The 26955-nt window shown below is 47.4% G+C and overlaps 1 protein-coding gene across 1 annotated transcript in view; it reads right to left on the minus strand.

Annotated features, from left to right (window-relative positions):
* The window catches only part of rab13 (RAB13, member RAS oncogene family), a 59956-nt gene that overhangs the window by 9231 nt on the left and 23770 nt on the right, over positions 1–26955 (minus strand). Inside the window, exons 3-6 of the mRNA XM_059980154.1 lie at positions 13799–13859; positions 13273–13350; positions 11744–11833; positions 8915–8980 (exon numbers count right to left, since the gene is read on the minus strand). Of these exons, the coding sequence (XP_059836137.1) occupies positions 8915–8980; positions 11744–11833; positions 13273–13350; positions 13799–13859 (295 nt within the window). The remainder of the gene's footprint in view (positions 1–8914; positions 8981–11743; positions 11834–13272; positions 13351–13798; positions 13860–26955) is intronic.

Genomic DNA, 26955 nt, shown 5'->3' on the forward strand with positions numbered 1-26955 from the left:
CACTGCATTTGCCTTCTTCACTGCAGACTCAACCTGCAAATTAACCTTTAGGGAATCCCACTCAAAGACTCCAAAGTCCCTTTACATCTCAGTTTTTTGTATTTTCTGTCCCTTTAGAAAATAGCCAATCCTTTCAATTCTCCTACTAAAGTGCATGACCATATTCTTCCCAACATTGTATTTCAGTGGCCATTTTTTGGCCATTCTCCTAATCTGTTAAAGTCCTTTAGTAGCTTCCCTACTTCCTCAAAACTACCTGCCTGTCTATCTATTTTCATATTGTCAGCAAAATTTGCAACAAAGCCATCAATTCCATCATCCAAATCACTGATATATAATGCAAGAAGAATCAGTCTCAACACAGACCCCTGTGGAACACCAGCAGCCAATCAGACTCCCTTTATTCCCATTCTTTGCCTCCTGTCAATCAGCCACTGCTTTATCCATGCTAGAAGATTTCCTCTAATACCATGGGCTCTTAGCTTGTTAAGTACCTTGTTGGCACCTTTTTAAAAGCTTTCTGAAAATCCAAGTACACAACATCAACCGATTCTTCTTTGTCTATCCTGCTTGTTATTTCTTCAAAGAATTTCAACAGATTTGTCAGGCAAGATTTTCCCTTGAGGGAACCATGCTGACTACAGCCTACTTTATCATGTGCCTCCAAGTATCGAGACCTCATCCTTAATAATCGACTCCAACATCTTACCAACCACCGAGGTCAAACTAACTGGCCTACAGTTTCCTTTATTCTGCCTCTCTCCCTTCTTGAAGAGTGGAGAGACCTTTGCAATTTTTCAGTCTTCCAGAGCCATCCCAGAATCTGGTGAACCTTCTCTCTAGTTTTGGTAACTTCATACACTTCATGACCCGACACCTGGAACTTCCACCATACTGCTAGTGTCTTCCACAGTGAAGATTGATGCAAAATACTTTATTCAGTTTCTCCGCCAATTTCTTATCCCCCATTACTACCTCTTCAGCATCATTTTTCAGCGGTCTGATAACTACCCTTGCCTCTCTTTTGCATTTTATGTATCTGAAGAAACTTTTGGTATCCTCTTTAATATCAATGGCTAACTTATTATCATATTCCACCTTTACTGTCTTAATGATTTTTTCATTGCCTTCTGTTGGTTTTTAAAAGCTTCACAGTCCTCTGACTCCCCACTAATTTTTGCTCTATTATCTGCCCTCTCTCTGGCTTTTAAGCTGGCTTTGACTTCTCTTGTTAGCCATGGTTGAGTCATCTTTCCTTTAGAATACTTCTTCCTCTTTGGGATGTATATATCCTGTGCCTTACAAATTGCTTCCAGAAATTCCAGCCATTGCTAGTCTGCCGTCATCCCTGCCTGGTGTTCTTTTCCAATCCATTCCGGTCAACTCCTCTCTCATGCCTCTGTAATTCTCTTTACTCCACCGTAATGCTTATACATCTGACTTTAGCATCTCCTTTTCAAATTTCAGGGTGAATTCCATTATATTATGATCACTTTCCCTTAAGGGTTCTATTACCTTAAGCTCTCTAATCAATCCTGGTTCATTCCACAACACCCAGTCTAGAATAGCTGATCCCCTGGTGGGCTCAGCCACAAGCTGCTCTATAAAGTCATTTGTAGGCAGTCTAGAAATTCCCCCTCCTGGAATCCAACAACCAATCTGATTTTCCCAACTTATCTGCATATTGAAGTCCCCACAACTATTGTAACATTGCCCTTTTGGCATGCATTTTCTACCTCCCATTGTAATCTGCTTGCCACATCCTTACTACTGTTTGCGGTTCCCAACTCCCATCAGGGTCTTATTACCCTTGCAGTTCCTTAGCTCTCTCCACAATGATTCAACACCTTCCAATTCTATGTCACCTCTTTTTAATATATTTGATTTTGGGGAGAAGGCAGGAGAATGGGGTTGAGAGGGATAATAAATCAGCCATGATGGAATTAACGCTGGAGTAGACTAAGTAGGCTGAATGGCCTAATTCTGTGTCATATGGAAAGTATCCCTAGACTTATGACTGACAGAGAATTGCTCCCTTGTCTCGTGACTCAAATTTTGAGACAATAAGACCATAAAAACCAGCATATTTGGCAATGAATTCCACAGATTCACCATTGTCTGGCTAATGAAATTCCGCCTCATCTCTGTTTGAAGAGTCATCTGAGGCTGTGCCCTCTGGTCCTAGACTCTCTTATTATTGCCAACATCCTCTCCATGTGCACTCTGTCTATGCCTTTCAATATTTGTTAGGTTTCAATGAGATTCCCTTCCTATTCTTCTAATCTCCAGCAAGTACAGGCCCAGAGCCGCAAAATGCTCCTCACACGTTTACCCTTTCGTTCCCGAGATACTTCTTGTGTACCTCCTCTGGGCCCTCTCCAATGCCACAAATCCTTTCTTAGATAAGGGGTCCAAAACTGCTCACAGTACTCCAAGTATGGTATGACTGATGCCTTATAAAGCCTCAGCCACACATCCTTGTTTTATATTCTAGTCCTTCCAAAATTAATGCAAACACAGCGCTTGCCTTCCTTACCACCAATTCAACCTGAAAGTTAACACTTAGGGAATCCTGTACAAGGACTCCTAATTCCCTTTGCACCTCTGTTTTCTGGATTTTCTCCGGAAAATTTCTTAAAAATCATCTACACTTCTACCAAAGTGCAAGACCCTACACTTCCCTTACACTATCGCCATGGTAGTGTAGCAGTGAGTGCCATGCTGTTACAGCCCGGGTTTTGGCATTCAGAGTTCAATCCTGGAGCTGTCTGAAAGGAGTTTGTGAGTTCCTCCCTGTAGTATGTGTGAATTTCCTCCTGGTGCTCTAGATCCAGCCCCCCCCCCCACCCCCACAGTCCAAAGATGTACCAATTAGTAGGTTAATTGGTCATTGGAATTTGTCCTGGGTTCAGGCTGGGTTAAATCAAGGGTTGCTGTAGGTGCAGCTGGAAGAGCCAGAAGGGCTTATTCCACACTGTATCTCTAAATAAAAATAAAATATTCCATCTGCCATTTCTTTGCTCATTCTCCTAATTAGTCTAGGTCCTTCTGCAGACTTCCTGCTCATCAACACTACATTCCCCTCCACCTGTCTTCATACTGCCTGCAGATTTGGCCACAAAGTCCTCAATTTAGTCATCCAGATCACTGAGACATAACGTGAAAAGAAGTGGACTCTTCATTCATCTAAATTCTCGTGAGTACAGACCCAGAGCCATCAACACGCCTCACATGTTAACCCTTTCATTCCCAGAATCATTCTCGTGTACCTCCTCTGAACCCTCTCCAATGCCAGCACATCCTATCGTAGATGAAGAGCCTTTTTTAGATTAGCATTGATCAGCTCCACCTCTCTGGGTGATTAACACTGAGCTCAGGATATCAGAGAGGATCTTCAGATAATGCCCTGGGGTCTTGCACATCCGCCTGGAAATAGCAGTGGAGGGCGTGAGTGGAGCAATCCCAGTCTAGGTTTGGACAGGAGCCAGTTAGTCAGTGTGCACAGGGGCCAGTGGGCAAGCCAGACTCAACACAGATCACAGCGAGGAGCGGGGATGGGGAAGGGCAGCCTTTGTCTCACTTCTGACTCAACAGGAAGAGGACTCCCTTACTTGAAACAAGGCTCAGTTCCCCAGGAAAAAAGCCCTGGTTATTTTAAACCCCATTAACCTTTAGCAAACAGTTAACTGAGGAATGAGAGAGAAAGAAATAACATACTTGCATGCTTCTGAAATGTAAACAGCAAATTAGCCACACCATAGGGTACTGTGCAAAAGTCTGAGACACATACACATAGCTAGTGAGCACAAGGTTTTTGCTGAGTGCTGTAATAATTTTATGCGTTGAGCTGTACTGCTGCCGCAGAAAGAAAATTCATGTCATATATGAGTGACAATAAACGATTCAGATATGGGTCTCTATTGTGGGAAGGGGGCAGGGAGAGGGCAATCATATCTTCGAAAAGGGGAAAGAAGATGGGAGGGAGTGGGAAGCAAAAGAAAGACATTCTGTAATGATCAATAAACCAATTGTTTCTCAGGGCTATATGCGTCTGCACCCACGCCGTCCCCTGCCCCTGACATTCCTTCTCTGCCACCTGTCCCACACCCCTCCCGTGGTACATCAATCACATCATTGCCAATGTCCTTTGCTCCCACCAGATTTAAATTCGCTCTCCACTCCACATTGAGAAAAGCCTCAGACTTTTGCACAGTACTATATGAATGTAGACGGATGTGGAAACTGAGCAAAGGGACACACCCAGGGCCCATTGGGTTCCACATTCTGATTTTAATCAGGATTAACCCTCACATCACACACTGTAGGAAAGCGGTGCCATAATCTTATTGAATAGTTACGTTCCTCTACAATCGTATTTTGAAATATATTTTTCACCAGGTCATGCACGATTTATGTTTCCTTTCAGAGTCCTTCCCTGTGTGTCCTGATACTCCACAGCTAGAGTCACTTATGTACAATCAGTCTACGCACACACTCAGTGCCCACTTTACTAGCTACTTTCTGTACCTAATAAAGTGGCCACTGAGTGTACGTTCGTGGCCTTCTGCTTCTATAGCCCATCTGTTCCAAGGTTTGACATGTCGTGCATTCAGAGATGCTCTTCTGCACACCACAGTTGTTATGTGAGTTACTGTCTTTCTGTCAGCTTGAACCAGTCTGGCCAATCCCCACACCCCCAACCTCCACTACTTTGTCCACTTTATCATTGCCTCTCAGTCACCTTTAGTACAGACACTCCTGTGCCGAGCATCACTTCATGGAGATACACTCCATCTCTGTACAGCTCATAAGCCAGTTTACATAATTATATTTATTGTGTTTTTTATTATTATGTCTTTATCTTATTGAGTTTTTTTTCTGCTGCATTGGATCTGGAGTAACAATTATTACATACTTGTGTACTGGAAATGACATTGAACAACCTTGAATCTTATTAACAAGGCATTTTCACCCACAGAAATGCCACCCACTGGATGGTTTTTGTTTTCTTGCACCATTCTCTGTAAACTCTAGACACCATTCTACATGAAAGTCCCAGGAGATCAGCATTCAACGAGATACTCAAACCATCCCTTGTGGCACCAACAATCATTCCACGGTCAAAGTCACTTAGATCACATTCTGATGTTTGATCTGAACAATAACTGAACCTCTTGGCCATGCCTGCATGCTTTAATGTAGTGGTCAGCAACCTTTTTAAGCCCAAGATCCCCTACCTTGGCCTTAGTGAAAGGCAAGATCGACCCCAAATCGATTAGTTACACACATGCGCACCGGGGCAGAAAAGACCGGAAGTAAAACCCCGTGACCCGGAAGTAGAGGTAATGCATTTACACCAGGGGTCACCACCCTTTTTTGCACCGCGGACCGGCCGATGGGGGGTGGGGGTTTTAAAACATGACCAGAATACAGCGATACTCGAAGCAGGTTCCTTATATCCAGTCTATTCCACAATTTAGTTTAAATGGCTCTCAGCACTTAGCTGCTATCCCGCTTGCCCACGTTTTTTCCACTGGGGGAGAAAACTCAACGTGTTTGTCTTTATGTGCAGGGGGTGCTTGGACTCAAGATGCTGAAGCAGTTTTGAGGGCTCCATTGCCTCATTAGACAGCGCCGGCTGCCAGACGCCATGGCCAGGTGCAGCTGTTCCCAGACTGGGGCCGTGGCGGTCGCAGTCCGGAGAGATCGACTGACCGACCGAGCAAGGAGTGTGACAGGGCCCGCCTCTGCCCCCACTTGCAGGACCTATCGGCCAACAAAGGTTTGGCTCGAGGGATGACTTTCAGTAGATCGCAGTGAGGTCGCTGCTCGGAACCCTGAGCCCAAATTGGGTCGTCTGTGAATATTTTAGCACCGGGTTCCCCACGAACATTCGGTGTGCCGAACAGGTTTAGAGGCGGCGCCCATCTGTCCGCGCTCCAGGCCGGTAGCAACGGAACTTCCCGCCGGCCGCGTGAGGCGGCAGTGATCCCTGGCGCGAGGGTGTCACTGCGTTTAAGCGACTGATGACCTCGCGTGGGTTCAAGCCCAACAGTGACAGGGAATGAGGAAAGGTGCAGCTCAATCACATCGTTTCCTCGATGTGATTCAGTGGTTGGGGACCACTGAATTACACTGTGTGGTGTGGGGGGGCTACACACATGCGCACTGGGCAGAAAGAACGGAACTAAAACCCCGCAACCCAGAAACAATCTCTCAACCATATTTGTATATTTATTTTTCTTTTTTTTTCAGGTTCTACTGGGAAAGTCTCAAAAATAGACAGGTTGGCGACCACTACTTCAGTGCATTGAGTTGCTGCCACGTGATTGGCTGATTAGACTTTAGATTACCTGTAAGTGTAAAGCTGTACCTAAGAAAGTGGCCACTGAGAATACAATCTAATCTTATCTATATATGGTCACACTCAACAGTTATGTGTTCATTGTGTTTTTATAAGATTGCTTTTATTTTTATTATGTTTTTGGGCTGCATCAGATCTGGAGTAACAATCATCTTGTTCTCCTTGTGCACTGAAGAATGACAGTCAACAATTTTGAATCTTGAGTATACCTTCTTGTGTTGATGCTGCGGAAAGGTAATATTCAGGCCTGTGACCACAGTAATTTTATTTTGTTTTAATTATTTAGAGATACAGTACGGTAACAGGCCTCCCCGACCCAGCAACCCCACACCATGTGACCAATTAACCTACTAACCCTTGTCACCTTTGGAATACGGGTGGAAACTGGAGCACCCGGAGGAAACCCTAGACAAGGTCCTTCCAGGCAATGGCAGGAACTGAACCTGTGTCGCTGATGCTGTAATAGCCTCAGGGTAACCACTACAATACTGTGCCATAACACTGAACACAAGGCCTGCTCCTGCTGTGTGTTAACCTCGTCTATCCCTGGAATTTAACTCGTCAAACTCCAATAATCTAATAGAACACAGACTATAGAAATCTACAACATATTACAGGCCCTTCGGCCCACAATGTTGTGCCAACTCTGTAACCTACTCTAGAAACTGCCTAGAATTTCCCAGCTGCATAGCTCTCTATTTTTCTAAGTTCCATGTACCTGTGTAAGAGTCTCTTAAAAGACCCTATCGTATCCACCTCCACCACCACTACCGGCCGCCACCACTCTCTGTGTGAAAAACTTACCTCTGACACCCCCTCTGTACCTCCTTCCAAGTACCTTAAAACTATGCCCCCTCATGTTAGCTGTTACAGGGAAAAAGCCTCTGACTATCCACACAATCAATGCCTCTCATCATCTTATACACCTCTATCAGGTCACATCCTCCATCACTCCAAGGAAAAAAGGCCGAGTTCACTCAACCTATTTTCATAAGTCATGCTCCCCAATCCAGGCAACATCCTTGTAAATCTCCTCTGCACCCTTTCTATGGTTTCCACATCCTTCCTGTAGTGAGGCGACCAGAACTGAGCACAGTACTCCAAGTGGAGTCTGACTAAGATCTTATATAGCTGTAACATTACCTCACAGCTATTGAACTCAATCCCATGGTTGATGAATGCCAACACACCATACACCTTCTTAACAACACTGTTAACCTGCGTAGCAGCTTTGAGTGTCCTATGGACCTCTCTGATCCTCCACACTGTCAAGAGTCTTACCATTAATATCATTTTCTGTCTTCTAATTGACCTACCAAAATTAACCACTTCACACTTACCTGTTTTGAACTCCATCTGCCACTCCTTAGCCCAGTTCCGCATCCCTACCAATGTCTCTCTGTAACCTCTGACAACCCTCCAGACTATCCTCAACACCCCCAACTTTTGTGTCATCCACAAACTTACTAACTCATCCTTCTACTTCTTCATCCAGGTCACTTATAAAAATCACAAAGAGGAGGGATCCCAGAACAGATCCCTGAGGAACACCACAGGTCACCGACCTCCATGCAGAATACGGACCATCTACAACCACCCTTTGCCTTCTGTGGGCAAGCCAGTTCTGGATCCCATGCCTCTTTACTTTCTGAATGAGCCATTACTTCCTCTAATGCCCATGAGATTTTGGTGGTGACAGACTATTAAAGTTCCCGGATTATTCGAGGAGCTAAACGACCGGGAAACAGGCCCTTCAGCCTACATATCCATGCTGTCCAAAGGAACATGGATGGGAAAGTTTTAGATAGGGCCAAACGCAGGCCAATGCGACTAACTTAGATGGGACTCTTGTTCAACATGGACCAGTCGGACAGAAGGACGTGTTTCTGTGCTGTATCACTCAATTAAAGCCGGTCCCATCTGCCCGTGTTTGGCCAAATCCTTCTAAACCTTTCTATTCAGTTACCTCTGTCAAATATCTTTAACATGTTGTCATTGTACCCTCCTCCGTCACTTCCTCTGGCAACTGGCTCCACATACGCACCACACTCTAGGTGATGGTTAGATTTTGGATCACAAGGTTATGGGAACAGGCAGCAATGTAGGACATGATAGTGTCACAGTTAGCATGCCACGCTACAGTGCCAGCAATCCAGGTCCAATTCCCACCGCTGTGTGTAAGGAGTTTGAATGGTCTTCATGTGACTGCATGATTTCCTCTGGGTAATCCGGTTTCCTCCCGTATTCCAAAGATATACGAGTTTTGGGCATGCTCTGTTGGCCCTGGAAGAGTGGTGACTCTTGCAGGCTGCCCCCAGCATATCTTGGACTGCATTGGCTGTTGACGCAAACGACGCATTTAACTGTGTGTTTCAATGTATATGTGATAAGTAAAGTTAATTTTTATCTTTAAACCAGGACTTACTAAATGGTGGAAGAGCTGAATGACTGGCTCCTGGTTTTATAAGATGGTGGGGACGATGCAGGGTACAACTAAGCCTGGGACAAGTTTGTTCAGACTGCCATGACCAGTTGGGAAAATGGACTCACCTCTTCCACATTCAAACTGGACTTGGCGCTCGTTTCAAAGAATCGAATCCCATGATCCTTGGCCAACTGGTGTCAAGAGAGTAGGACAAAGTGAGAGAAAAATCATCGGCACAAGAGACTGCAGATCATAAACACTAAAGAGCTTGCAAATGCTGAAAATCCAGGGTAACACACCCTAAACATCAACTGATGATTCCTCTCCATAAATGCTGCCAAACCTGCTGAGTTTCTCCAGCATTGTGTGTGTGTGTGTGTTACTCAGGAATCTGCAGTAAAAGGCAAAGTGATGAAGAAATTCAACGGGTTAGACAACACCTGTGGAAGGAAATGGACAGGTGATCTTTTGGGTTGAAGCCTTCCATTGAGCTCCTCCAGTAATTACTTTTGTTTACTGTCAGATTAACACAGCACATCCTATAGTAACAAAGTTTCAAATTTTATATATTAACCAAAATAAATCTATTTATAGTAAGAAATATTTACAAGAATGAACTGTGTGAAGCCTTTTCATTCTTACGTTCATAGACGTTCATAGACCAAGTGTTTAGTGTTAATGCATATTCTAAAACCAATAGCACTTTTATCACTCGTGGGCCCCTGGTGTAGCACACTAGCTACAACAATACTTACGGGCTTTCCTCACCCAACCCAGCCCCTCTGTGTCCAGTAATGGTTCTTCCCCACTGAGCCCTTGTGGTGGCTGTGCCGAGCTTCAGTGCGTCCCTCAGTACGTACCCCTGCAGCCTGGAGTGTGCCAGTCGGCAGCATTCCCCCACGGACATGTTGACATGCTGGCGAACCAACAAATTTCAGGCAGACCAGAGAGTTGGTGTGTGTGTGTGTGTGTGTGTGTGTGTGTGTGTCCGTCCCTAGGAACAGCCTGTATACCCAGCTGCTTGGAATGAACTGGGACACAGGTCCTCGCATCTTTCTCCAGACCCTCTTTGCAAACTCACAGCCTGCAAAGATGTCAGCTACGTAGGTAGGATCTGAATGGGAGAGGGCCTCTCACCACTATCTTTACAGGGCAAGCTGCAAGATCAGGGTTCAATGCCCTCTGATGTCTGTAAGGAGTTTGCACATTCTCCCTGTGACTCTGTGGGTTTCCCCTGGATGCTCTGGTTTCCTCCCACAGTCCAAAAACATTTGGTTAGGGTTAATAAGTTGTGGGCATGCAAGGTTGACACTGCAATTGTGGAAACGCTTGTGAGCATATATTTGGACTACGTTGGTCACTAACAGAAACAATCCATTTCATTATGTTTTGAAGTTTCACTGTACAAGAGACAAATAAAGCACATCTTTAGAAGATCTTTAATCTCGCATGCACACACATGCACAGACACGCACAGACACACACACTGCTGGAGGTCAGGATCAAACCCGGATCTGTAGCGCTATGAGACAGCAGCTCTACCTACTGTGCTAGCCTGGTTCTTTTCTTTTTGAGAAGTACAGCACAGAAACAGGCCCTTCAGCCCATCTAGTGTATGCCAAAACCATTTAAACTGCCTGCTCCCATCAACTTCCACCAGGACCATATCCCCACATAACTCTACTATCAATGTACCTATCCAAACTTCTCTTAAACATTGAAATCAAGCTCACGTGGACCACTTGTGCTGGCAGCTGATTCAACACTCTCACAACCCTGAGTGAAGTAGTTTCCCCCCATGTTCCCCTTCAACTTCCCTCCTTTCACCCTTAAGCCATAACCTTTGCATGAATTTACCCCATATATAGCACTCATCATTTTGTATTCCTCTATCAAATTTCCTAACAATCTTCTACATTCTAAAGAATACACTGCACTGCCACCTTTACCCCTTTCCCCTTGCTGATTGCCACCCAGTTTCCTGTGTCCTGCACCTTGGGTGTAACTACCTCTCTCTATGTCCTCTCTATCACCCCGTCAGCCTCCCGAAAGATCTGGAATTAATCCAGTTCCAGCTCTAATTCCTCATCATGGATTGTTAGAGGCTGCAGCTGGATGCACTTCTCGCAGGTGGGGTTGTCAGGGAAACTGGAGGTCTCCCTATTTTCCCACATCCCACAAGAGGAGCATTCCACTGACCTAGCTAAGCAGATATCAAGGGAAGGGGAAGAAAAAAACAACCTAACCTAGAGCTTTTCTTTTTGTTTTGCTTTCTCTGACTGAAGCCTTGAAGAGCTAAAGCCTCAGGATCACCACTCTGACTCTGCCCACTCAGACGATTGTCCATTATGCTTGCTCCCACCTTCCTTTAATTTGCTCTTACTAGTCAATTGTAAACATGGATTAGTTGCTGGTCAAAGCCCTGTGATGCTGTCATGACCCCCTGCTGCCTTTTTCTACTCGGGGCAGTGGACCCGATGACATCCCCTCCTCCCAAACCTCTGATGTCCAGATTGGTCGCTGGTCAAAGCTCTCGTTTCACATGTTTCCAGTGTATAAAATCACAGAAAGTAAATGTGTTTATTGTCTGAAGGGTCATTAACAGAAAGCACAGAGATAAAACAGCCAGTGTAAGACTCTCAGTGGTGACTAGGAGAAGTATAACTTACTGCCATGGAAAATTCCGTAGGGAAGGCAGGAGAATGGGGTTGAGAGGGACAATAAATCAACCATGGTGGAATGGCAGAGCAGACCCAATTTTGGCCCTGTGTCTTATGATCAAGAGCTCTCCAATGTCCAGCTGTCACTCATCCTGCCTGCTTCCTTCTCCTTCATTTCCACTGATGTCTGACACACAAAACTGTTTATCCTCTCCATTGACACTGCCTATCTGCTGAGTTCCTCCAGCATTGTGAGTGCACCAATCTGTACCAGGACACCAAGGAAGGACCCACCTTCTCCGCTTTATCCTTGGGCACCTTCCGCTTGCCTTCCATGTCGCACTTGTTTCCCAGTAGCATCCGCTCTACAGTTGCAGAGGCATTCTGCATCGGAAGGAAGCAACAGTTACTGAACACCCCCCTGCAAATTCTGAACAACTTTCAAGCCTCAATTTGACTACTCCCCATCCCCATCAGACACAGAATGCTAACAATACCCGAAGGTGCCCCAGAATCAAAAAATGGTCTTGTACAGTAAATCGCTAAGGCATGTAGCCACTAAGCTGCACACAGTTACGGAAAATTGTCCAATGGTTGTGGTGCTGGGGGAAGAGACAGGCAGACGCAAAGTTCAAAGAAAATTTATTATCAAAGTACATATATGTCGCCATATACTACCCTGAGGGGTGGATAGAGTGTCCAGGGAGGGGTAGAGCCTCCAATGAAGGGGTTTCTCATGTCCATTCTGGGACAGCTCACTCACCCTTGGGCCCCACTGGACACTCAGCTCTCACCTGTGGTTGCATGCAATTGTGGCCACACCCTCGTAAGCCACTTCGACAGGCGGACCTCACCAGCTGGGGATAAGCCGGCGGCTTCACACCCCAGTGAGTTAAGGACATGCCTGCCCTGGCATGCAAGGTCAGCTCTGGCGGGCTGGGCAGATGAGATCTACCGTGAGAACCAATGGCCAAGAAAGTGGTTCTGCAACGCTGCAATAACAGTGGTGGACATGACAAGACACAGAAGTAGTCAAGGTCATCCACTGCAGTCAAGGAAGATCCCAGTTTGTGATCACTGCATTAACGCATGCATTACTAAATGGCAATAAATGAGGACTGTGCATCCTCATAATCTAATCTAACTACTCATACCACGGGAGCCAGACGTCCAAGGTCGAGGGAGTGGAAATAACCCAGTGAAACGGCTTTTCCACTTTAAAAACTCTCCCGCGCAGGCATCGTGTCATTTGGAGATGATGATCAAGTAATAAATACACGCCACCCTGAGATTCATTTTCTTGTGGGTGTTCACAGTAAGAACAAAGAAACACAACAGAATCAATTTTTAAAACTACACACAAATAATAATGTGCAAAAGGAGACAGACTCTGGAGTAAATAAAAATATAACAATAATAAATAATATTGAGAACATGAGTTGCAGAAGTCCTTAACTTTGACACTGGACAGAGAGAGACACACAAGGTGGAGCACAAGAGGTTTACCAGAATGCTGCCTGGGTTGGAAGATTTTCGCCAGCGGGAGGTTGGATAGACTGGGCTCATTTTTCCACGAGTGAAGGAGGTTGAGGCATGGCCTGAAAGACTATCAAACAAGATGCTGGAGGAACTTAGCGGGTCAGGCAGCATCCGGGGGGTGGGGGTGGAGTAAAATGGATAATTGACGATTTGTGTTGAGCCTCTTCACCCGGACTCAACCCTAAATGTCCAAAGTGATCAGAAGTGGCAGATGTAGGAGAGGTAAGGCAGGTTTCGAAGCGAAGGAGCTAGAAGCAAAGGCCAAAGGGTATTGTGGGTGTCACCTCTTTAATGCTCTTCATCCAGTTCTGGATGTTTTCGAACGACTTCTCGTCTGTGATGTCGTAGACCAGTATGATGCCCTGTAGGTGACAGAGTGAGGGAGTTACACACAATTTGCCCACCAATCTTTCCAAACAGTCTTCATACTGTGAATTCCATAGGAGTTTAATGGGTGCTGTGTATACAAGTGACCAGACAGGGAGACAGAGAGAGAAATGGAGAGAAAGGGATGAGAGAAAAATAGAAAGGAGGAAGAGAGAGAGAAAAAAAAGGAGAGAGAAAGAAAGCATCGAGAAAGAAAAAAGTAAACAGGAAAGAGAGAGAAAAAGACAGTACAGGGAGAGAATAGAAAGAAAGAAATGGAGAGAGCAAGGTGAGGAAAAACAAATGGAGAGAGAAAGTGAAAGAAAGGGGTGCAAGAAAAAAAGAAAGGGAGGCGGGGAGAGACGGGAGAGATGGAAACAGAAACAGATAGAGGCAAGAAAAAAATAAAAAGAATTTAATGTGAAATGAACAAAGCCACCCTACCATTGCTCCTCTGTAATATGCAGTTGTGATGGTTTTAAACCTTTCCTGTCCGGCTGTGTCCCTGAAGTTAAAGAGAATGAGGAACATTGATTATTTTAAGCTAACAAAATTAATTTGCCAAGGGCTCGGAGCGTCCAGCAACACAGTGATTACATTCCTGGACTAGTATCTGGAGTTTGTGTCTTTCTTACCCACTCATCATAACACAGCAGGCCATTTGACCCATCCCGCCTATGCCAACTCCCAGCAGTCAATTCCCACTGTGACTGAAAATCAGTTACTTTCCCCAAGCAGTGAGGCTAATAACACCTCCACCCACTAACTGACCCGTCCACAACCCCCACCACCACTACTTTATCATTTCCTGTCAGTCACCTTATGTACCTATGCTGAGCAATACTTTATGATCATACAATTAATCTACGTATCTGAGCTATCTTGTGTAGTTACTATATATCTGATTTTCTATTATTGCATTCTTTATCTTATTGTGTTCTTTATCTGATTTTGTTGCACTTTACTGGATCTGGAGTAACAATTATTTTGTTCTCCTTTACACTTGTGCACTGGAAATGACATTAAACAATCGTCGATCTTGAAAGCTGGTGAGATTCCGGCCAAACCCAGAATCAGAAGCAAGTCTCAGTATGGAAAACCACAAGACTACAACCACAATGGCATCACAGTTAACACTGCGTAATTACAGCCCGGGGCATCGGGTAATTACAGTCCAGTGTTCAAGGATTATATACATCCTCCCCGTGAGCACACTTTTTGTCCAGGTACCCACAGTCCAAAGTGGCAAGGGTTGGCAGGTTAATTAGTCATTGATTAGCAACGGTTAAATGGGTGGGTTGCTGGGCAGCTGGGCAGTGCACTTGTTGCGCCATGCTGTATCTCCAAATAAACAGATTCTGTATTAGCGGAAAAATCATCTCAGGTTCACTAGGATAATCCTAGGAAGGAACTCTGCACTCTTTTACACCAACCATATAGCCGATTCATTGGTAAACTGGCTGAGCACGTCTCAGTATCAAAGGTAGTCAGGATGGACAATATATCCCAGCCTTGCCAATAATGCATGCATCCATCTCACATTTTAAAAGTCGGAGAGATACAACATAGAAACAGGTCCTCCAGCCACAACAAGTCCATGCCAGACATCACGGCTTGGTATGGCAACTGCATTGTCATCAAATTGCAGAGAGCTGTGGACACAGCACAGTAACCAGAATCCCCTCCATACACTCCGTCTATACTTCTTGCTGTTTCAGTAAAGCAGCCAGCATAATCAAAGCCACCCCCCTCCTCACCCCAGACATTCTCTCTTTGTAGGAGGTACAAAAGCCTGAGAGCACATACCACCAGGCTCAAGGACAGCTTCTATTCCGTTGTTATCAGACTCTTGTACGATAAGACAAGAAAATCCGCAGATGCTGGAAATCCAAGCAACAAGCACAAAATGCTGGAGGAACTCAGTCGATGTTTCGGGCTGAGACCCTTCATCAGGACTGGGAAAAAGATGAGAAGTTAGAGCAAGGTGGGGGAGGGGGAGGAAGAAGTACAAGGAGGCAGGTGATAGGTGAATCTGTGGCAGGAGAAGGGGTAAAGTAAAGAGTTGAAGGGGGAATCTGATAGGAGAGGGTAGAAGGCCATGGAAGAAGGGAAGGGGGAGCAGTGCCAGAGGGAGATGATGGGCAGATGGGGAGATAAGGTGAGAGAGGCAAACGGGGATGGGAATGGTGAAGGTGGGGGGCAATTACCAGAAGTTTGAGAAATCGATGTTCATGCTATCAAGTTGGAGGCTACCCAGACGGAATATAGGGTGTTGGTCCTGCAACCTGAGTGTGGCCTCATCGCAGCAATAGAAGACCGACATGTCGGAAAGGGAATGGGAAGTAGAACTGAAGTGGGCGACCATCAGGAGATCCCTCTTGTTCTGGCAGATGGAGCGTAGATGCAGCGGACCCCAATCTACGTCTGGTCTCACTGGTATGCAGGAGGCCACACTGGGAGCACCAGATACACAAGATGACCACAACAGGTGAAGTGTCACCTCAGCTGGAGGGAGGAGGTGTAGGGGCAGGTGTGGCACTTGTTCTGCTTGCAAGGATAAGTGCCAGAGGGAGATGAGTGGACATAGGGAGTGATCTCTGCAGAAAGTGGAGGGGGGCAAGGGAGGGAAATGTGCTTGGTAGTGGGATCCCATTTGTAGACTGTGGATGTTACGGAGAATTATGTGCTGGATGCAGAGCCTGGTGGGTGAGGACAAGAGGATGGGTTGAGGGCAGACGTGTGTGAAATGGAAGAGACGCGGGTGAGGGCAGTGTTGATGGTGGACAAAGGAAGGCCCCTTTCTTTGAAGAAGGAAGACATCTTCCTGGAGGTGGTGCGGCACACGGCAGCAGTGGCCTTTCGGATCTGGTACTACTTTAATTTAGTTTTTTAATTTAATTTAATTTTAATTAAAATTTAATTTTAAGGTACAATTAGGGTTTAGTGCAATGTATAACAGAGTGACTATCTACCATTGCCAGTTACTGCTACAATACAGAGATCGGCCAAAAACAAACCTTCATGAAAATCTGCTGGTTAGACTGCGCGACCTCGGCTTGCTGAGGGAATCGGGCCTGCAGTCCTGGGAGTCGCCTGATGGCGGTGGCCGGAGGTGGGGATGGCGTAAGCGGTGTGCGAGGAAGCGGAAATGAGGCGAGCGGGCAGGAGTCCGTGCCAGGACAAAAGCAAACCCTAGCCAGCCGACTCAGCCGTCCATTCTGCTCTCCAGTGGACATTAAATTGGACAACATCTGTGGTAACAAAATACTCGGTGGGAGTACAGAAACAGACAGAATCCCCGGGCGCTGCCATTCAGCTGTTTATTTATGTAACAGATTTTCCCCCAAACCATCGGACTACCAACCTACTGCCCTCTGCAGTGCCTGTTGTCTTGTTTATTATTTATTGTAATGCCTGCTCTGTTCTGTGTACTTTATGCAGTCCTGGGTAGGTCTGTAGTCTAGTGTAGTTTTTGTATTGGTTTATGTAGTTCAGTGTAGTTTTGTCGAAATGACAATAAAAGCAACTTGACTTGATTTGACCGCAATAGTTCTGGAATGAAAAGCCTCATCCTGAGACCAGATGCGGTGAAAGCAGAGGAACTGAGAGAAGGTGATGGCATTTTTACAAGTGACCTTCTCTCCCTTTCTTTCAGTTCCTCCATCTTCACTGAACCTACTCCAGGGCCCCAAATAGTCCTTCTAGATGAGGTGACACTTCACCTGTGAGTCTGTTGGGGTCACCTACTGTACGCGGTGCTCCCAGTGTGGCCTCCCGTATACCAGTGAGACCCAGCGTAGATTGGGAGACCCCCGCTGAGCACCTAGGCTCTGTCCACCAGAAAAAGTAGGACTTCCTGGTGGTCACACAGTTCATCTCCTCTCCTCCATTCTCATTAAGACATGTCAGTCCATGAATTGTTGACTGTCATTCTTCAGTGCACAAGGAGAACAAGATGATTGTTACTCCAGATCTGATGCAGCCCAAAAACATAATAAAAATAAATTGGAGAAGTAATATTCTGTCTGGGTAGCCTGCTGGCATGGACACTGATTCCTCAAACTTCTGGTAATTGTCCCCTACTCCCCCCACCATTCAACATTCTTATTCCTATTTCCCTCTCTCACCTTATCTCTTTACCTGCCCACCATCTCCCTTTGGTGCTCCCCCCCCCCATGGCCTTTTATCCTCTCCTATCAGATTCCCCCTTCTCCAACCCTTCAAATCTTTCACCCATCAGTTTCCCAACTCTTTACTTCACCCCCCCAAGTTTCACCTATCATCTGCCATCTTGTACTCCTTCCTCCCCTACCCCCTCTTGATATAACTTCTCATCTTTTTTCCAGTCTTGATGAAATGTCAACTGTTTGCTTTTTTCCATAGATTCTGCCTGACCTGCTGTGTCCCTCTTGTAAGATAAGATGGACTCTTGGCCTCACAATCTACCTCATTATGATCCTACATTTCATCATTCACCTGCACTGCACTTTCTGTGTAGCTGTTACACTTTATTCTTCATTATTATTGTTTTATCCTGTTCTACCTCAATGCAGTGTCTCACCAAGAGAGTGTGGAACAACAGCATGCTGTTCAAGCACACCAAGATTCAGGTTTATAGAGCTTGTGTTCTCAACACCCTTCTCTATGGAAGAGAGACGTGGACCCTGTATGCTCACCAAGAGAAGAGGCTAACACCTTTCACCTGCGCTGTCTCAGACACGTCCTCCGGATCTCATGGAAGGACAAAGTTACCAACAACGGTGTCCTTGAACAGGCCGGGCTGCCCATCATGCGGACCCTTCTGAGAGAGCGTACAGTGCGGTGGCTGGGGCGTGTCCACAGGATGGAGGATGGAAGAATACCAAAAGACATCCTATATGGCAGTGGTTCCCAACCTTTTCTATCCCCCACACCCCTAGGAAATGTTTGATTAGTGTTCGCACCCCCTACTAAAGTAATATCACATTTGAAGATGAAGAAGTCTAATTTCTAATTTTTGAACCACATACAATACTGCGGGTGAACAAACTGAACTTAAAAAAATAAGCTTTTAACTCAGTGCATAAAATGCAAATATAAATTGAGCAATTAGACTAATTTATTCAGAAAAAATTGTAAACAGTAAAATCAATCCCAATTGTGAACATAAAATTCAATGACTTCTTTGCTCCTGCTTCTCATTCATGATTTTGTCAAAACGTGGAACTTTCTTGCTGACTGCGATCCGCAGGTCTGCCTGTGGATTCAGGCGATTCCTAGATTTTGTCTTGACTGACAAAAGAGAACTGAATCCAGATTCACACAAGTATGTTGTTGCAAATGGAATGAGGACATGGAGTGCTTTTCCACCAAGTCTTGGGAACATATCCAGCGCTGCACACCAAAACTCCTCCAAAGTCTTGCTTTCAAATTGCATTTCAAGAGCTCAATTTGTCCACAAAACAATAAGATCTTCTTTCAGCTCTTCATCATCGGACATATTCTCCAGATTGTAGGAATATGGATTCATGATCCATTCTTCCGAAATCTTCAGGCATCCAGAAGCAAAATATCCATCAAACGATTCAGACAGCATTTCCAAATGAGCCACAATTTCTTCACGCACAGTAGGAGTTATGGATCCAGCATCATCAACCATCTCTTCTGGTGAAGGAAAATTTGAGAGACTGCCTCTTTCCATCCTTCAATGCCAAAGACGTAACTTTTCTTTGAAGGCATTCAACTTTTCTCAAGCCTTCAATATGTTTATCCCTTTTCCTTGAAGCGAAACACTTAGGTCATTCATACAAGTGAAAATGTCAGCTAAGTAAGCCAGATTTTGGGCAAATTCCTGTGATTCCATTGCCCCAACCAGATCACAGTCACACTCCTCCAGAAAAACTTTGATTTCTTCCCGCAGTTCAAAGAAGCGGGTTAAAGCTTGTCTTCGTGACAACCAATGGACTTCCGTGTGGAAAAGCAAAACTGAATGCTCACTTCCCAGATCTTCAAAATGATTTGAAGATGCGATGGTTCAAAGCACGCCTCCGATCCAGTTATGATCTTCACACAAGTATCAAGGACTTTCTTCAAATTTGGAGCAATGTTTTTGATGCCAAAGCATGTGGATGAAGAAAACAATGGGCAACTTGCAAGTCTGGAATCTCCTTTTTCATCAATGCAGAAAAGCCAGATTTATTTCCAAGCATTGCAGGTGCCCTGTCAGTGCACACAGAACCAATGACTTTGATATCTAAATCATGTTTGGCAAAGAAGTCTTTCACCAGCTGCATCAAATTCTTTGCAGTTGTGTTTTTTTTCAGATCTTTACAAAGCAGGAAATCTTCCTTCACAGCACCATCATTGACATACCTCACTAATGTGATGAGTTGACTACAACTGGAGACATCAGTTGACTCATCCAACTGAATAGAGATTTTAAGAGGACTAGCTCTGACATCTGAGATGACTTGGTCCAAAATATCTTCACTCAAATCACTGATTCGGTTGTGAATGACATTATTTGATAGGGGCACCTGATCAAGTTTTTTTCTTGCTTCTTTGCCCAGGATAATTGTTGCCATTTCCAGTGCACATGGCTTGATGAGATCTTCCGCAATTGTATGGGGCTTCTTGGATTTGGTCACTTTATATGCCACTTGGTATGAAGCAAGAAGTAGTGGTTTTTTTTTTAACAGAAATGAAACCTAATTTTGGAAGAGTTCCTTGTGAATCAAAACGAGCTCTTTTGATTTTCAATGACCCAACATCATGTCCTCCAACATCAGCTCCGCCTTGCTTGTTCTTGAAGCTTGGAATGCTTCAGATTTGAGTTGGAAGACACAACGCTATAAAGAATGCTCTGGGGTTTTTGCAAGCCATCATTTCCCATTGTGCAAGTGAAACCAAAGCACACAGTCATCATTCCATTTCCTTCTTTTTGACATGATTTTAAGGGTTATGGGTAAAGAGAAAAATATGAGCTAACATGAGAAAAACTATCTGACTAAGTCAGGGATGACCGCTTTACTCAACCAGACACGCTTATAGCAAAGTATCGCGAGAAATACGTTTTCAGTATTATATTATGATATTATCTGTGGTTACGCCAAGATAAATCGTCAGGTGGAAATGCTAAGGGGACGCGACATGACTTACTAGGCTACCCTCTACTGAATTTACACACCTATTTCCGATGATTACCGGAGATATGAACTCCCATCACACGATTCAAAGTCCTCGGTGCTAACCATGATACCTCCTCAACTAACACAATTCAAAATTATCAACGATTCAAGAAAAAAACCTTTTAAGAGAAAAAAACTTTTGAAATTCAAAAACTTCTTTAATACATTGAGACAAATATGAATGAATGACTTTAGCCACTTTTTATCAAAATGCGGCTTTTAAAAATTTTATAATTGACTAGTTTACCTACTGTCTGTGGGTTTGGTTTTAACGGGAAGTCGTTACTCATTGGTTGATTCGGGATGTATAAAGATTTTGGCATTATGAGATGATTTTTAACTCTGAGATGTAACCTTCTAGCTAACACTGATGAGACTCCTCAACTCTGAGGTGTAACTCTCAGGTAACACTGATGAGACTCCTCAACTCTGAGGTGTAACTCTCAGGTAACACTGATGAGACTCCTCAACTCTGAGGTGTAACTCTCAGGTAACACTGATGAGACTCCTCAACGCTGAGGTGTAACTCTCAGGTAACACTGATGAGACTCCTCAACTCTGAGGTGTAACTCTCAGGTAACACTGATGAGACTCCTCAACTCTGAGGTGTAACTCTCAGGTAACACTGATGAGACTCCTCAACTCTGAGGTGTAACTCTCAGGTAACACTGATGAGACTCCTCAACGCTGAGGTGTAACTCTCAGGTAACACTGATGAGACTCCTCAATGCTGACTCGGGCAGCGGGAGACTGGAGTGCGCTTGGGACAAACGTTACTACCACTTCTCAAGGCACACTGGCAGCTGGCTGAGTGATGACTCGTGACTCGTCACTCAAGGACACAAGCCACTCTTTGTTGCACCCCAGGTTGGGAGCCCCTGCTATATGGGGAGCTGGCCTCTGGTAATCGAGCATCGGTGCTTCAAGGATGTATGCAAGAGAGACCTGAACGACTTGGAGATCAGTGTGGATTGTTGGCAGGAACTCCACCGAGGTCTGGAGGAGGTGAAGAGAAGCCGAGGCGAATGGCTGAGAAGAGGCACAGACACAGGAAGCGGAAATGTCAAGAGGTGGACCGACAGGACACTCACCACACTTGTGCTCTATGCGGCAAGGGCTGTCACTTCCTGCTGGGCCTCTCCAGTCACAATACCGTGATTAGATCTGTCAAGGGCTCAACTCCATGGTCTCCTGAGACTGACGGATGCCTATACCTATATACCTCAATGCACCATGTACGAACAGTACCCAAGACGAGCTTTTCACTGTATCTAGGTACGTCTGACATTAATAAGCAAATGCCAATACCCATTTACATGAATAATACATTAATCTTACTTTTGTTTTTAATTCTCCCCATATTCCCCTTCCCCACACACTAGGGGCAATTTAAAGCAGTGCAATTCACCCATCGACTCTATTCATGGGACATGGGAGGGAGGAAAATCAAGCATCCGGAGAAACAGGAACAACATGGTAATGTAGTGGTTAGTGCAATGTTTTACAGTGCCAGCTATACGATTGGGTTTCAATTCCTCTGCACCCTTTCAAGCTTATTGATATCTTTCCTGTGACCAGAAATGCACGTCTTAAATAACATAACATCCCAACTCTTGTATTCAATGCCCTCATTATGAAGTTGAATGCACAGCTCTTTCCTACAAATTGCTGATGATTCAGATATTACGGGTATTGTGATTGATAGTCTCGTAATAATCGAGTGGCAGACAATAGCGTTTCAACTCCCACTGCTGTCTGTAAGGAGTTTGCGCACTCCCTCCGTGACCGCGTGGGTTTCCCCCGAGTACTCTGGTTTTCTCCCACACTCCAAAGACGTACAGCTTCGGGTTAATAGATTGTGGGTATGTTCAGTTGGTGATGGAAAGCTTGGCGACACACGCGGGCTGTCCCCAGCGCATCCTTGGACTGTGTTGATCTTTGACACAAAATAATGCATTTCACGGTATGTTTCGATTTATGAACGTGACAAATAAAGCTAATCTTATTTTTTTTTAAATTGAGATACAGCATGGAACACGCCCTTCTGACCCTTTCAGCCACACAGCCCAGCAACCACCAATGTAACGGCAGCTCAATCACAGGATCATTACTAAGTCTTTGGTACATAGGAGGCAACCAGAGCATTGGGAGGAAACCCACGCAGTCACAGGGGGGACGTACAAACCCCTTACAGACAGCAATGGGAATCGAACCCGGGTTGCTGATACTGTTGTGGCGACCCATTTCCTGGCACATCCGAACCGGCTCACAATTAGCCAGCGTTCCGGCTAAGGGAGATAGCCTGCGGGGATTTGCGAGCACAGAGCTTTGGAGCCTCTGCGCCACGGGGGGCAGGTTGAGGGAGGCTTAAAAGTGAGGCTGGAGATTTTTGAATAAAGTTTTTCCTTCGACTGCAGTTACCGACTCCGTGTCATAATTTTAGCGCTGCGTGTAGCACACCGCTACAATTGGTGACCCCGACGGTCCAAACGATTTTTGGACCAGAAATGACCGACGCCACCTCTGTTCATGCGGTTTCGTTGAAACTGCCGGGTTTCTGGACACAGCGCCCGGACCTATGGTTCCAGCAAGCCAAAGCCCAATTCCACGTTTGCCAGATCACCTCAGAAGACACCCGCTACTACTACGTGGTGAGCTCCCTCGACCAGGACACAGCGGCCCAGGTCGCGGAGTTCGTACAGTCGCCCCCGGCAGACGGCAAGTACACGGAATTCAAAGCCCTGCTCCTCAGGACTTTCGGACTCTCACGGCACGAGCGGGCTGCCCATTTACTGCACCTGGATGGCTTGGGAGACAGACCTCCATCGGCTTTAATGAATGAGATGTTGTCTCTGGCCGACAGACACACACCCTGCCTCATGTTTGAGCAGGCATTCCTGGAGCAGCTGCCCAAGGACATACGCCTGCTGCTGTCCGACGCGGATTTCAGTGACCCCCGGAAGGTGGCAGCCCGGGCGGACTTGCAGTGGAACGCCAAAAAGGTGAGCGGGGCGTCCATCGCACAGATCTCCCAGCCATGCTCCCGGCAGCAAACCAGTCCAGGCCCGGCCGCAGAGCCCGCTAACCCCAGGGGCAGGTGTGGGGGGCCCAACGAACAATGGTGCTTCTACCACCAGCGGTGGGGCGCAGAAGCCCGCCGGTGCCGCCCGCCCTGCAAGTTCCCGGGAAACGCCAGGGCCAGCCGCCGCTGATGGCTACGGTGGCTGGCCATCGGGATAGCCTCCTGTATGTGTGGGACAAGCGGTCAGGACGCCGCTTTTTGGTTGACACCGGTGCTGAGGTTAGCGTTTTACCTCCGACGAGTTACGACACCCGCAGCAGGGCACCGGGTCCCCCCCTGACGGCAGCGAACAGCAGCACAGTAAGGACCTATGGCACCCGTCAGGTGCAGCTACAGTTCGGCTCCAGCCAGTTCACGTGGGACTTCACATTGGCCGCCGTAGCCCAACCGCTTCTGGGTGCGGATTTTTTGCGGGCTCACAGCCTACTGGTCGACCTGCCCAGGAAGAGACTGGTCCACGCCGAGACCTTTCAGACGTTCTCCCTGGGTGCAGCCCAGTTGCCGGCCCCTCAACTCGGCTCCATCACGCTGTCCGACAATGAATTCACCAGGATCCTGGCGGATTTTCCTTCGGTTCTGGCACCGCAGTCCACAGCAGCCCTGCCCCACCACAGCGTACAGCACCACATCCCAACCCAGGGACCACCCCTCCACGCCCGCGCTCGGCAGCTTCCCCCGGACAAGCTCCGACTGGCGAAGGAGGAGTTCCAGAGGATGGAGGAATTGGGGATCATCCGGCGGTCCGACAGCCCATGGGCCTCCCCCCTGCACATGGTGCCTAAAGCAACAGGGGGCTGGAGACCGTGCGGCGACTACCGAAGGCTGAACGAGGCTACCACACCGGACCGCTACCCTGTGCCGCACATTCAGGACTTTGCAGCAAACCTGCACGGCGAGCAGATCTTCTCCAAGGTAGATCTCGTCCAAGGGTACCATCAAATCCCGATGCATCCTGACAACGTCCCCAAAACGGCTCTCATCACCCCGTTTGGCCTTTTCGAGTTCCTCCGCATGCCGTTTGGCCTGAAGAATGCCGCACAGACGTTCCAGCGGTTAATGGACGCAGTGGGACGGGACCTGGACTTTGCGTTTATCTATTTGGACGACATCCTCATAGCCAGCAGCAGTCATCAGGAGCATCTGTCCCACCTTTGTCAACTCTGCGCCCGACTGAGTGAGTACGGTCTAACGATCAACCCCGCCAAATGCCAGTTCGGGCTCGACACCATTGACTTCCTGGGCCACAGGATTACTAAAGACGGGGCAACCCCTCTGCCCGCTAAGGTAGATGCGGTCTGCCATTTCCCCCGACCCACCACGGTCAAAGGTCTTCAGGAATTCTTAGGTATGGTCAATTTCTACCGCCGCTTCCTCCCTTCAGCTGCCCGGATCATGCGCCCCCTGTTCGCCCTGATGTCGAGTCCGAGCAAGGACATTACCTGGGACGAGGAAGCTTTGGCGGACGCCGCAATGCTAGTACATCCCAGAATGGACGCCCCTACCGCCCTCACAGTGGACGCATCAAACACGGCAGTCGGTGGGGTGCTGGAGCAGCTCATCGCAGGTCGCTGGCAGCCCCTGGCGTTTTTCAGCAAACACCTGCGACCACCCGAGCTTAAGTACAGTGCTTTCGACCGGGAACTGTTGGCGCTCTACCTGGCAATCCGGCATTTCAGGTACTTCCTAGAAGGTCGGCCCTTCACCGCGTTCACGGACCACAAACGCTTGCGTTTACGAAAGCGTCCGACCCCTGGTCGTCCCGCCAGCAACGCTGAATCCTACATCTCTGAATACACAACGGATGTCCGGCACGTCTCGGGTAAGGACAATTTCATGGCGGATGCGCTCTCTCGCCCTACCGTTCATGCCCTTTCCCAAGGGGTAGACTTTGAGGCACTGGCAGAGGCACAGCAGGCGGATGAGGAGATTCCGAGTTACAGAACCGCAGTCTCCGGTTTGCAGCTCCAGGACCTCCCCGTAGGCCCAGGTGAGAGGACCCTACTCTGTGATGTCGCCACCGGCCAGCCCCGTCCTGTTGTCCCAACAGCCTGGCGGCGCCGTGTTTTCAACTCCATTCATAACTTGGCGCATCCCTACATCCGGACAACTGTCCGGATGGTTTCCAGCAGGTTCATTTGGCACGGACTCCGCAAACAGGTTAGTGAATGGGCCAAAACGTGCATGCACTGCCAGACGGCCAAGGTACAGCGGCACACCAAAGCCCCACCGCAGCAGTTCCATCCCGCCCACCGGCGTTTCGACCACATTCATGTGGATATCGTGGGGCCCCTGCCAGTGTTGCGCGGAGCGCGGCACCTCCTGACTATCGTGGACCGGTTCACAAGATGGCCAGAGGCGATCCCGCTCACCGACACCACCTCCGAATCTTGCGCCCGAGCCCTGCTCGCCACCTGGATATCTCGCTTTGGTGTACCAGCCCACATTACCTCCGACAGAGGCGCCCAGTTCACCTCCAGCCTGTGGTCAGCTATGGCCAGCCTTTTGGGGACTCAGCTGCACCACACAGCTGCCTACCACCCACAGTCGAACGGGCTAGTGGAGCGTTTCCACCGTCACCTGAAGTCGGCCCTCATGGCCCGCCTGCGAGGAGCCAACTGGGCGGACGAGCTTCCCTGGGTCCTACTCGGCATCCGCACGGCGCCCAAAGACGATCTGCACGCCTCGTTGGCCGAGTTGGTATACGGCGCGCCCCTGGTCGTCCCTGGGGAGTTCCTACCAGCCCCACGGGGGCAAGAGGAAGATCCCGCAGCAGTCCTGGGCAGACTGCGCGAGAAGCTCGGTAACCTGGCCCCCATACCCACTTCACAGCACGGGCGGAACCCGACCTGCGTACCCAAAGACCTGCAGAACTGTAAGTTTGTGTTTGTACGAAGGGGCGGGCATCGGCCACCACTGCAACGGCCCTATGAGGGGCCGTTTACGGTGCTCAGGAACAACGGGTCCACGTTCGTGCTGGACGTGGGGGGAGAGAGGAGGTTTTCACGGTGGACCGCCTCAAACCGGCCCATGTGGACGTGGCGCAACCGGTCGAGTTCCCGGCACCGCGGCGCAGGGGCCGACCTCCCAAGCAGGTTCCGGCCCAGACTGTGGACATTGGGGGGTGTATTGCCAGTTCTGGGGGGGGGGGGGTTATGTGGCAACCCATTTCCTGGCACATCCGAACCGGCTCACAATTAGCCAGCGTTCCGGCTAAGGGAGATAGCCTACGGGGGTTTGCGAGCACAGAGCTTTGGAGGCTCTGCGCCACGGGGGGCAGGTTGAGGGAGGCTTAAAAGTGAGGCTGGGGATTTTGAATAAAGTTTTTCCTTCGACTGCAGTTACCGACTCCGTGT

This window comes from Hypanus sabinus, chromosome 9 (genome assembly GCF_030144855.1).
Source record: "Hypanus sabinus isolate sHypSab1 chromosome 9, sHypSab1.hap1, whole genome shotgun sequence".
In the NCBI taxonomy this organism is placed as follows: Eukaryota; Metazoa; Chordata; class Chondrichthyes; order Myliobatiformes; family Dasyatidae; genus Hypanus; species Hypanus sabinus.